The 11,822-nt window shown below is 36.0% G+C and overlaps 1 protein-coding gene across 1 annotated transcript; it reads right to left on the bottom strand.

The window, feature by feature from the left end:
* Nucleotides 1-436: 436 nt before the first annotated feature.
* Nucleotides 437-4,155, bottom strand: LOC149819146 (WEB family protein At3g02930, chloroplastic-like). Its single transcript, XM_089984105.1, has 3 exons — nt 3,985-4,155; nt 3,441-3,663; nt 437-3,327 (listed from the first exon to the last, which is right to left on the bottom strand). Exons 1-3 carry the CDS (start codon nt 4,002-4,004, stop codon nt 601-603), a joined length of 2,970 nt encoding a protein of 989 aa, XP_089840231.1. The 5' UTR covers nt 4,005-4,155; the 3' UTR covers nt 437-600.
* Between the last annotated feature and the right edge of the window lie 7,667 nt (nt 4,156-11,822).

Raw genomic sequence — 11,822 nt, 5'->3', positions numbered from 1 at the left:
GGAAAAACCAGACCCATCAAAATTTTCTCTTGGTGGATCTTTCAGAACCAAAAGTTAAAGAGGGGCAAGAAGTAAACTACAACTGTCTATGCTTGATAGGTCATGTAATTTTCAGGCCCTCAGCTGAAGTAAACTCCCATTCCTCATAGATCTTATATCTACAAGAACCATGGAGTAATGGGACAAGTGAATGTTTGTCCAATTCACGTCTTCCATACAGAAAATGGCAAGGTGGGAAGTAAACTATAACATGCCTGGTTCTTTCCTTAATTATTCATACAATTACGCAGATAGTGCTGAAAAGGATCACCACAATAGGGAGAAAAAGAAAAGATTAAATACAATTCAGTTATCATCTCTTCAATAAATAAGAAAAAAAAGTAGAAGTCCGGAGAAAATTTTCACAAAATTAAAGATAAAAAAAAAAAAAACAGACATGAAACTAAACACAATGGTATTAGAACAGGCTGAAGGTAATCACAAATAGAGGAAACACATCAATTTACAAACCGATCAGCTTAAAAACCACAGTATGACCAGAGGCACTGCAAAAGCTCACAGGTCACATACTAATATTCCATACCTGTGATTTTGCAGATGCTATTTGTGGGAATTTTTCTTCAACAGGCCTCCAAACTTATGCAGTAATGCCTTCTTCTTCTTCTTCTGAGGCTGTTTTTGTTTTGAGTTTGCACTATCATCAACACTTTCTGATACCAATCTAATTGTTTGGTTAATCTTCGGGTCGAAATCCTCATTCACAGATTCTGGCCGGTTACTCTGGGGCGACGAGCCCTTGTCTTTAATCTTCCACTTATCCCATGCTGAAACTTCAACATCCACCGAGTCAACTTCATCTTTGCCATTCTCTTCGGCTTTCTCGTTGCCATCCTCAGACTGTGGTTTCAGCACTGCTGGGACAACACTGACAGAAAATATATTCTCTGGTTGCTTCTCTAGGTTGCCAGAGGGAAGAAACGATATAGGCTTCTCTTCAATCTTTTCATTAGGTGTCTCATCAGCAATCTCAGCCTTCCTTGGAACTTCTAGTTCTAGACCATCCTTCTCTTCAGTCAATACTTTGCCATCTTCCTCAGCCTTTCGTGAAGTTTTCTCTTCTAACAGCTTCGACAACTCTTCAATTTTCTCCAGAGCAGCAGCTTCTCTGGCAAGGAGTTCCTCATTTTCTTGTGTGATCCTTGCTAGCTCATTTTCTTTGTCATCTAAAATCTGCTCAACCTTTCGTGAAGTTTTCTCTTCCAACATCTTTGACAACTCTTTATTTTTGTCCAGAGCATCAGCTTCTCTGGCAAGGAGTTTTTTATTTTCTTGTGTAATCCTTGCGAGTTCCTTGTCTTTTCCATATAAAATCTCATCAGCCTTTTGTGAAGTTTTCTCTTCTAACCGCTTCAACAACTCTTCAATTTTCTTCATAGCAGCAGCTTCTCTGGCAAGGAGTTCTTTATTTTCTCGCGTAATCCTCACTAGCTTATTTTCTTTGTCATCTAAAATCATCTTGGCCTTTGAAATTTTCTCTTCTAATAGCTTTGATAACTGTTCAATTTTCTCCAGAGCAGCAGCTTCTCTGGCAAGGAGTTCTTTGTTATACTGCATAATCCTGGCTAGCTCATTTTCTTTATCATCTAAGATCTCCTTCAACCGAAGGCTCTCAGATGTAGCATGTTCTGCAACCTGTTTTGCACAGGTCAGTTCAGACTTGATTTGGTTAAGAGAATTTTGCAGTTGGGCACCATCTCCCCTTGCCATTTGAGTTCCAGCCTCCACAACTTTAAGAGAATTAGCCAGCTTATCTGATTCTCCTTTAAGAACCATGATTTTTTCCTCTGATCGTTTAACACAGTTCAAGAAATGAAGCTCCTTTTCATCCCAATCTGCTTTTGAGCTTTGGAATTCAAGTTTGTTTCTCTCAGCAATGACTTTATAGTGTTCAATCTCCTTGTTTGCTTCATCAATCATGACCTGATACTTCTCCTCCGTTACTTCAAGAACCAGCTTCAACTCTTCCACCTGGGACCTTGCTTCTGCAAGTTGGCCTTGAGTAGTAGCAAGATTTTCTTTTGCTTTGCTGGTTTCTGTGGAAACTTCATGTAAAACTGAAGCCAAATCATTAATTGCATTCTTGCTTTTCTCTTCTTCTTCTCTAGCTACTTGCAGCTCATCACTGAGTTTGCTCTTCTCCTCCATTAGGCTTTGAATTTTCAAAGTTGTTATTTTTTCATTCTCAAGAGCCTGTGCCTTCTCCTCCTCCATCCTCTGAAGCTCCTTTTTCAGAGATTTGATAGTCTTAGCCATGGAATCTGCTTCGAGTTTTGCAGTCTCAATCTGCCGATCTGATTTCTCCAGATCACCTCTTTGTTGCCTAAGCGACATCTCCAAAGATTTGACGCTTTCTTTAAGTGAAACTGTCTGACCTTCAGCCTCTTGCAGAATTACATTGCTCTCTTCCAACTGCTTCAGCAATGAAACCACCGATTTATTTGCAGTTTTCTCAGCAGATTTTTCTTTCTCAATTTCAACTTCCAACAATTCAATCGTTTTCTTCTGCTCTGCTGCCAAATCAGTGGCTTTAGACTCTGAATTCTTGGCATCATTCAGTTGAAGTCTCAATCTTTCAATCATCCCTTCAGTTTCCACAAGTTTGGCTTCGGCCGTCCTAGCTTTCTCCAATTCTTGTTTCAATGAATTAATTTCATAACCCAATTTGTCCATCAACTTGGAAGCTTCCCTTACTTTGGATTCCCACATTGCATCAATCGAAGCCTTTTCTTCACAAACAGCCAACCGAGAAGCGTGAGCTGCATCCAATGATTCCTTCATTTGATCCAATTCCCGAGCCAAAACCTCCCCTTTCTTGGCATTCTCCTCTGCAATCTTCATCACGTCTTCAGCATGCAGGAGGGCTGAATTCTTTGTTTCGGTGACCATGGCTAGCTCCCGCTTCATCCTGTCCACCTCCTGATTCGTGGAGACCAGCGCCGATACATCAGCAGCATGCTGTTTCTTGACAAGTTCGACCTCCGACTGCCACTTTTGCTCAATCTTCTGCACCATTTCGATGCTTGCCTGCTCCAACTCATCTGCCCGGAACTTCTCGATCTCGCAATTCTCCTCGGCTCGCTTCTGCAGAACAAACGCTTCAGTCAACTTCTCATTTGCTTCCTCGGCCTCTCGCTTCGCCTCCTTCAACTCTTTGATAGCCCGCGATTTCTCGACCTCGGATTTCTCCAAGAGCTCCTTTGTCTTCCTCAGATCTTCCTGAACCACCCCAAACTGGCTCTGCAACTCCGATCCCTTCACAACTCGCTTCTGCACGAAAAACCCCAAATCGAAAATCAATGTGAAGTCATCCAATTTTGCGGATCCATCAAAGTGTGAAGTGGGTTTCGGTTTGTGAAGGGCTTCAGGCTCCCTTTTCTCACCTCAGGCGTGGTGATTTTGGGTGATCGGCGTTCCAACGGTTTAGATTCCACAGTTCTCGGCCGAGAATCGACCAATCTCGGCGACCCATCGACCGAAAGCCTCCCAGGTTGAAGAGGAGAAGACGAAGGATCATGTTGTTCCGACCTGTTTGCTGCTCTGCTCAATTTGGGAGCCTTAGGCGTAGCGTCAGAGGTTTTGGGCAGCGTTTCATACAACCCAGTTCTGTGTTGTACGCAACATTCATCTCAGTACGAATTCCATAAGCAACAAGAGAAACAACACAAATAACAAAATCTAGGGAAACCAACAAAGACCATCCAACCAAAATCAGATAGAACATGCATCGTGGAATAAAAACAAGAATCTAAACAACAGAAAAAGGAGAGGAGATGCGAGGAAAAGTGAAACCCATCAATGAAAACCAAAGAAACAATCGAATGGGCCAGGAGAAATGCATTCCACAAACAAAAAACATAAAAACCAAATCAGATCTAAATGCAACAAACTAGAAGACCAATAGGAAATGTAAGAAAACGTACTCACCTGGTTCTTGAGGAAATCATTGTTGCAGATAATGAGCAACAGAATAGAAGTTACAGAAAATGGATATTTTCCTTCCTTTTCTTGCTATCTTCTTCTGATTTCTGCGAGTGCTAAAGCACCCACGTTGTGGAAAAATGGAAGTGTGAGTGGTAACCAACTCCTTTGTTGCCAGGGGTTCAATGGCAAAATGGCTTTCAATTGATCTGAATATTTAGTCTTGCGTAAATTGCGACCAAAGTGCAGGCAATATTCTCAACTTGTCCTTTCTGGTTTTTGGAAATTACTAGCCGTTACCAAACTTTTTTATATGCCCGAAATCCCACGAACTATTTGCATCGAGACCACATGAGGGTTTTGACCATAGCATACTCTGCGTCTTTTTATAACAGTGCCTACTTTTATTTTGTCTTATATATTAATTACATGTGGGATCTTGTTCTATTCATTGTTGCATGAAAGTTTCATGGGAATCTCAAGTTGTTTATCAACCACTTGCTTGTTTTAAAAACAAGCAAAAATTTAACACAATGAATAGGCCAAAGAATACTTTGGTGGTGTTTGATTAAGAGGCATGTCACCCAACAGGGAAATATTACTAAAAATTGTTGAATGCCACTCAATGCGCGTACCAACTTTGAAGTTTTGAGTTGTTCATAGGAGCTCGATGCATATATAAATATATATATATATATATATATATATATATATATATATATATATATATATATATATATATATATATATATATATATATATATAAAGATTATGAAATATTTGAACCATGAATGGTGTGAACTTTGTGGAAACCGGGTATTTTTGACTTTTTTTTGTAAATCTAATTATGCAGATGTATTTAATATGATTAGTTTGTAAGAAAGCGACTATTGGATTATGTTTTTCATGAAAAATATGACTTTTAGATGCTTGAATATTTACAACCATTGATCTTATATATTTGTGTTTATGTATGTGCAAATGGCTTTTTTCACTAATAAAATCCCATGCTTCCACCAACAAGGGGGGGCTCCGCTTGTTTGGTAAGAGAAGTTAGTGCACGTCACATTGTGTTGGGACGTTGCAAGTTCAAAACCCGATATGAGTTGTATAACTGGTGGAGGTCTGCCTAACCCCAGCTTTCTTCGTCGAATAAAAAAAATCCTATGCTTCCTTTCAAGCACGAAAGGCAATAGAGAAGCTAGATTCAAGTGATTGTGGCTCGAGGAAGACTTAATTATGGCGTGCCTAAGACTTACTTATGGTGAGCATCACCATGGCTATTGAGAAGAAAACTTTAGAATAAAACAGTACCGATCGAAGGTTATCTTTGGTGATTACTTAAATTGCAATCCAACTCACTGCCTTTTACATGTGGTAATATGGAATTTTTAATAAAATATTCCCTCAAATTCATATAAACCATATGTATGATAGGGAAGCCTGAATTTAACTAGTTTTAAAATTGTTTGACTTGGCATTGGTCAAAGGGCTTAATTACCTAAGCATCTCAAATCGCTTTTTGTGGTTAACCTTATAATTACCAACAGAAAATTAGCTTCTATTTCTAGGGGCTTAAACAAATCAGAGTCTAGACCAAGAGTAGGGCACCACCTAACTTCCCAGTGCTAGTTATATTACTACTTCTTAAAAAAAACATCATATTGCCCATTTGTTATTTGCTCATTTTTACACAAAAAATCACTGTAATCTATATTGCTGAATTTCCCTTACAAAATCCAAAGGTCATTTCTAGAGAAAGGGTATTATGGTATTATCCCAATGCAGGACAAAGTGCAATATTCAAGATATTTTTGAATGGCAGCCACCGACTGTTCTTGTTTTGTCAAAGGTAAAGATCACATGAAATGGGACTTTTGTAATTTAAGGATAGCAATGTATATTATAGTTAAGAGAGAGAGAGAGAGAGAGAGTGTTTGGCAGAATTAGGGTAAAAAACTTTAGAAATGTAGAGCGAAAAGTCTGAACAGACAAAGACAAAAGCAATTGAGATAATGACTCATTTGTCCTCTCTCGTTTTTCTCGCTAATATGGGGCAAAATAACGGAGTATATTTGAATTTATTACATTTTTTTTTAATTTGCACTCATAATTGGTGTTATCCTAAAAATTAGGTAAAAGAATAAAAATTTTCAATATCGGTTAAAAACATTTCTAATTGTTTTAAAGTTGTTCGTAGCATAAGTTTATAGCATGGTGAATCTACTGTGTTTTATAATTGAGTTAGGAACTATACTTGAAAATAACGTGCAAAATGGGCATGAATTGCTGCTATTTCTCAAGGATGGTCATAAAAAAAGGGAGAAAAAAAAAAAAAAGAAAGACTCTGTGCCCCATGATTGTCCATAAATTGCTGAAAAGTCTGATAGCTATGTAGCAAATGTAGGGCTGCAACCAACGGGGGCTCCGCTTGTCTGGTAGGAGCAGATAGTGCACGTTGTATTTTTTCTTTTTAACATTTTGTTGTAATTATGATATTTGTTTGCTATTATATTTTATAAGTATTAAATGTGTATTTAGAATTTGAGTGGACCTCCAATTCAGCATTTAGTTCATTTGTGTATTTTCCTTTTTTAGATATTCGTTTTTTATTTTTTAACCCGTAGATAATGCATGCCTTGATGTGTTAATGGCAAGAACTTTTTTTTTTTAATTACACCCAAGCATGGAAACCAGAGACCAAAGAGAGAGCCGGACGTGCGCATTAGGAAACAATCAAACAAACACGTCGCTTATCTACCACAATTTGTTGGGACCCGCAAAATGTTGATCATTTGAGCCATTGATTTTAAGAAAGATAAAACCAAGAAATTTGAGCCGTTTGATTATTGGAGAATTTTGCATCATTTTTTTATACTTATATATCACATAGTATAGCCCTTTCTCGGCAAATCACGATTAATCGGAAAAGAAATCGGTCAACCTCAGCATGCAAAATCCTCATTAATCAGAAAGATCATAAAAAGCATGATTAATCGGCAGTCTTCAATTTTTATTAATAAATTATAAGTAATAAAATTTAAAAATATAAATAAATGAAAGCTTATCTAGTAATCATGTCCTTATATATATATATATATATATATATATATATATATATATATATATATATATATATATATATATATATATATATACATTAAATTAATGAAGTTTAAAGAAAATATATAGTCTATTTGGTTCTTAAAAAATAGATATTCATACGTTATTATTGAACAATAACGAATGTAACTTAGTGGGGTAGGGTGGTACAAAGTCAAAAGACTCGAACCGACCTTCCAGTGAGCTGCAATGAGGTTTACTTAGTGGGGCCAACGACAATTGATGAAAGGGTCGAGTTATTTGAGTACGCAACACTGAAGGGAACGTTGTTTTGTCTCATGGAGAAAAAATATTATAGCTCTGTTTGGCATACTTCGAAAGCCAACCAAGTTCGGGAACTTCCTCCTCAAAGTGGATTTCAAGGAGAACTTGATCATGTTTCGTCTAATGCCTATTGTGCTAATACTGTTTTCATTTGAAGAAATGTGTTGCACCTTTTTGGTAATCAGGATTAGGGGTGTCAACGGGTCCCATCTTTAGGTGCGAGTACCAGGTCTGGACCCGGATCCTATATATAGGGTCTGCTATAAGAAAAACCATACCCAGATCCTATAAGGCTTACTTGAACCAGACCCGGTTCATACCCGATAAAATAATAGTTTTTTATATTGAAAAATCACGGATCTTAATCGAAACTCGGGTTGGACCCAGGTCTGGTATGAAATTTCACAAACCATACCCAGCTCCATATACTAATCGAACCCTTTGGGTCTGGCCAAGTTTCTAATTGGACCTCCTTTTTACCACCAAAACCTGACCCTATAGGTTTTAATACGGGTCGGATCTGGGCCAAACCTGACCCATTGACACCTTAGTCAGGGCAGAGGTGCGCCACCGTTGCAATCAAAACCCAAAACTTCTCAGATAAAATAGTACTGCTCTACTAATCAATCAATCACATTCATCAAAGTTTAAAGGATTTAGTTGGTAGTCAGCGTTGGGGTTTGCGAACTGGATCAACCCTTGGTAGATGAGATCGGGTGGATGCCATCGCTGGATCAATGAAATTATTGTCTTGAGGTCTTAGGATCGATGTTGTTAAAATCGGTTCACTAGATGAATCGGTTTAAAAAAAAAATCCAAATATTTTTATCAAATCGAATCGATCTTGAATCAGCCCTTGTTAACCGTTCACTACAACAGGAAAAACTGAATCTATCTTGAATTGGCTCTTTCCTTGTAGTGATCAGATGAGACATGTCATTAAAAAAAAATGGTAAACAACTTTTTAACCTTTTTAAAAATATTAAAAAAATGCATTGAATCGATCTTGAATCGGCCCATTTGAATCATATTTGCGCCGATTCATCTGATTTTGACAACATTGCTTAGGATCAAACTTTTTTGTGGTCAAATGAAATAGCACAACTGATGGGTTTTATGCAAGAACCTTTGTGGGTTATCCCCCAGCTTGCCTATCAAAGAAAAAAAAATTGCTGTCAATCAAGAAACCAAAAAAATGTGAATTTCATAACTTTTTTTAGATTTATAACCCAAAAAAAAACCGCATTCGAAGACCTGATCGCATTGGCTTAACCTGACATACCGATGATCATCGTACTAGTTGCATAAGACTCCTAGACTAGGACCTCCGCCCCGAGGCCTATGCTGGGTGTCTGCTTGATTCAACTCATATCCTATCCATTTGCATCTATTCGTGTAAGATTTGAACCTGAGATCAGCTCTTGATGATAGTGATACTTAAGGCCAATAAAGAGAAAGGAAATAGGGTCTATCAACAACAACAACAACAATAATAATAATAGTAATAATTGAAGAAAAATGAAAATGGTATCGTGAACAGATGTGACTTTTGAAAAATAACTTTTCACAACTAATTTCAAACAGAGGATTTTCTGAAAAAAAATTTATATTCCATTTTTTTCAACTAAGAAACAATTAAATGTTCAAAAATAAATGGGCTGCTTGGACCAGGTTGGAATCTATCTAAGTTGGTCCAGATAAGACTTGGCAATTAGCCTACAGTAGGTTGGTCCAAGGGGTTGATATGATCCAGTCCAAATGGGCTATAGTATGAATCTAGGTTGAGCCTAACTGGGTCCAACTCGTATATATCTTGCACCTACTGATCCCAAGGCAAGCTTAAACTGGTTTTAAGTGGACTTGAAAAGTGAACCTGAATTGCCTAACCGACACTAGTTATACAAAAGTTAAATGAGTGCAAGTTAATCCACAATGGGCCTAGGGTTGAATTCACTCGTGAAGATCTGAGATAGAATCATGTGGATATACCAAGTGACAAAATTAGGAAAATTACAAATTAACCCCAATGTTATTAATATCATCATCAAGCCTTATCCCAACTACATAGGGTCGGGTTTACGTACAAGTCCTGTTTCTCCATTCATGTTTATTTGGAGCTAAAACTTCTACCACTTTACAATCTTTCATGTCACCTTTAATTATCTTCTTTCAAGTCTTTGTTGGTCTTCCTCTTTTTCTTTTGCTCTTTCTACTTGTACCATGTCAACCTTTTCTATAGAAATCGAGAGGCTTTCATGCAACATGTCCAAATCTTAAACCATATTGACGTATCTTATCCTTTATTAGTCTCACTCCTAAGCATATTCTAATATATTCATTTCTAATTTTATCCTTTATTTTAACCCCAAACATCGATCTTAACATAAGCATCTCTGCAACATGCACTTTTTCTTCTTATCGTTTTGTAGTCGTCAAATATTTAGCTCCATATAATAGTGCTTGTTTTATAGCAATCTTATATAAATGCCAAGGAAAACCCAAAACTATCATTCCATTATCCCATTTTCTAAAATCACTCTCCCTTTTTGTCAACCATGGAAATGCCATCCTTAAGGGTGTGTTTGATGGCGCATCCAAGATTAGACGGAACAACAAAACACATGTTTTGTATGTTTTGTAATACATTCAACATTCGTTTCGACTAAACAAACAATGATGTTAATTTCTTGTGTCTGGCATTTGTTTTTTACATGGTGCAAACAACTTACATATATGGATATAGGTTGGATAAGTTCGTTTTGGATCGTACGAGTCGATCTCCCTAACCATATGATGTTTTAACATGTTTATTATGGATTTTATCTTTGGATATTGATCTTGGATTGGATCTAAAAACTAAAAGATGTTTAAAATTTAGGTAATTTAAGAAAAAACAAGAATTGCTATTTTTTTATATATATAAATGTTTTAATTGGTGTCATAGTGGATCTAATTATAAAAGTATATCAAAAAGTTGTGGATCTTAAACTAAATCCAAGTATAAAAAAATTGTTTGAATTTTTGATAATTGAAGAAAAATAAGAATTCATATTTTTTATATACAAGTGCAAACACCATAAATAATTCATAAAACCCTGTCATGCAAGAAAATAAATAAAAAATAAATCATAAATGTTTCAAAAACAATAAACTACAAGAAAAATAAACCATAAAATAAAAAACCCATAAATAAACTATAAAATTATATATCAAAAACCCTAATTCAAACTCTAATCAAAGAAGATCAAAGAAAAATAACCCTAATCAAATACAAGAAAAGTGTTAATCAAATTATGTATAAAAAGCCCTAATTAAAGAAATTTGATTCAAAGCCCTAATCAAAGGAAAAAACCATAATCAAATTAAATATCAAAAAACCTAATTAAAGATATTTGAATCAAAACCCTAATAAAAGAAAAAACCCTAATCAAGTCAAAGAAAAGCCCTAATAAAATTAAATAACAAAAATCCTAATTAAAGATATTTGATTTAAAGCCCTAATCATTGGAAATAAAAAAACCCTAATCAATAAAAAAAAACTAATAAAGGTTCAAAGAAAAAAACAAAAACCTTAATTAAAGGTATTTGATTCAAAGCCCTAATCAATGGATATCAAAGAAAAAAAAACCTTAATCAATGAAAATAAAATAAAAATAAAAAATAAAAATCTTAATTAAAGATATTTAATTCAAAGCCCTAATCAATGGAAATAAAAAAAAACCTTAATTAATGAAAAAAAAACTTGATAGAAAATAAAACAAAATCCCTAATTAAAGATATTTGATTCAAATCCCTGATCAATGAAAATGAAAGAAAAAAACTCTAATCAATGAAAATAAATAAAAAAACAAAGAAAAAACAAATAATCAAAGGAGAAGAAGAAGAACGAAGAAGGGAGAGAGGGAGAGGAACAAAGAAAAAGGGGAAGAGAGAGGAACTAACAAGATGGGGAATAGAGAGAAAGAGGAATGAAGAAGAAGGGAAAGAGAGGAATGAACAAGAATGGAAAGAGAGAGAGAAAGAGTAGGCCTCCTTGCCCCCCCCCCCCCCCCCCCTCGAGTTTTTTTTTTAAAGTACCATTCCATCCATCCCATTCTCATCGTAACAGGGGGAGGGGTGGAACAATATTTCACTGTTCCACGAACGGGCGTTGGGCCATCCGTCGCATCCAATCTTTGATCGCCATGGAATTCTGTGCATCGGCGATCAACCACCCCCTAAGGCAACTAGACGTTACATGACAGAAGAGTGCATTATCATAACATTTGCAAACATGTGAAAAAAAAACTCTTTTTAAAATGAAACATATTTATTACCAGCCTATCTTGGGGTTAGGATGATAATATTAGCATTTTACCTTCTGACAGCTAGAATATACTCTTAGCCTTACATACAAGCTGCCAATAAATTTTTAGTCATATTTGAAATTTCACTCTAACTTTAATACTGAACCTTGT

Source organism: Nuphar pumila, chromosome 13, assembly GCF_984573655.1.
Source record: "Nuphar pumila chromosome 13, dmNupPumi1.hap1.1, whole genome shotgun sequence".
NCBI lineage: Eukaryota > Viridiplantae > Streptophyta > Magnoliopsida > Nymphaeales > Nymphaeaceae > Nuphar > Nuphar pumila.
The sequence above is the reverse complement of the archived record's forward strand: the minus strand, read 5'-3'. Positions and strand labels throughout refer to the sequence as shown.

What these genes read in the sequence shown, in the direction of transcription:
- LOC149819146 (XM_089984105.1), bottom strand. Translation starts at nt 4,004, where the DNA reads ATGATTTCCTCAAGAACCAG. An exon ending in ATGATTTCCTCAAGAACCAG is followed by an intron (nt 3,664 to 3,984) that starts GTGAGTACGTTT and finishes CGTACAACACAG; the next exon opens with AACTGGGTTGTATGAAACGC. An exon ending in CCAAAATCACCACGCCTGAG is followed by an intron (nt 3,328 to 3,440) that starts GTGAGAAAAGGG and finishes TTTTTCGTGCAG; the next exon opens with AAGCGAGTTGTGAAGGGATC.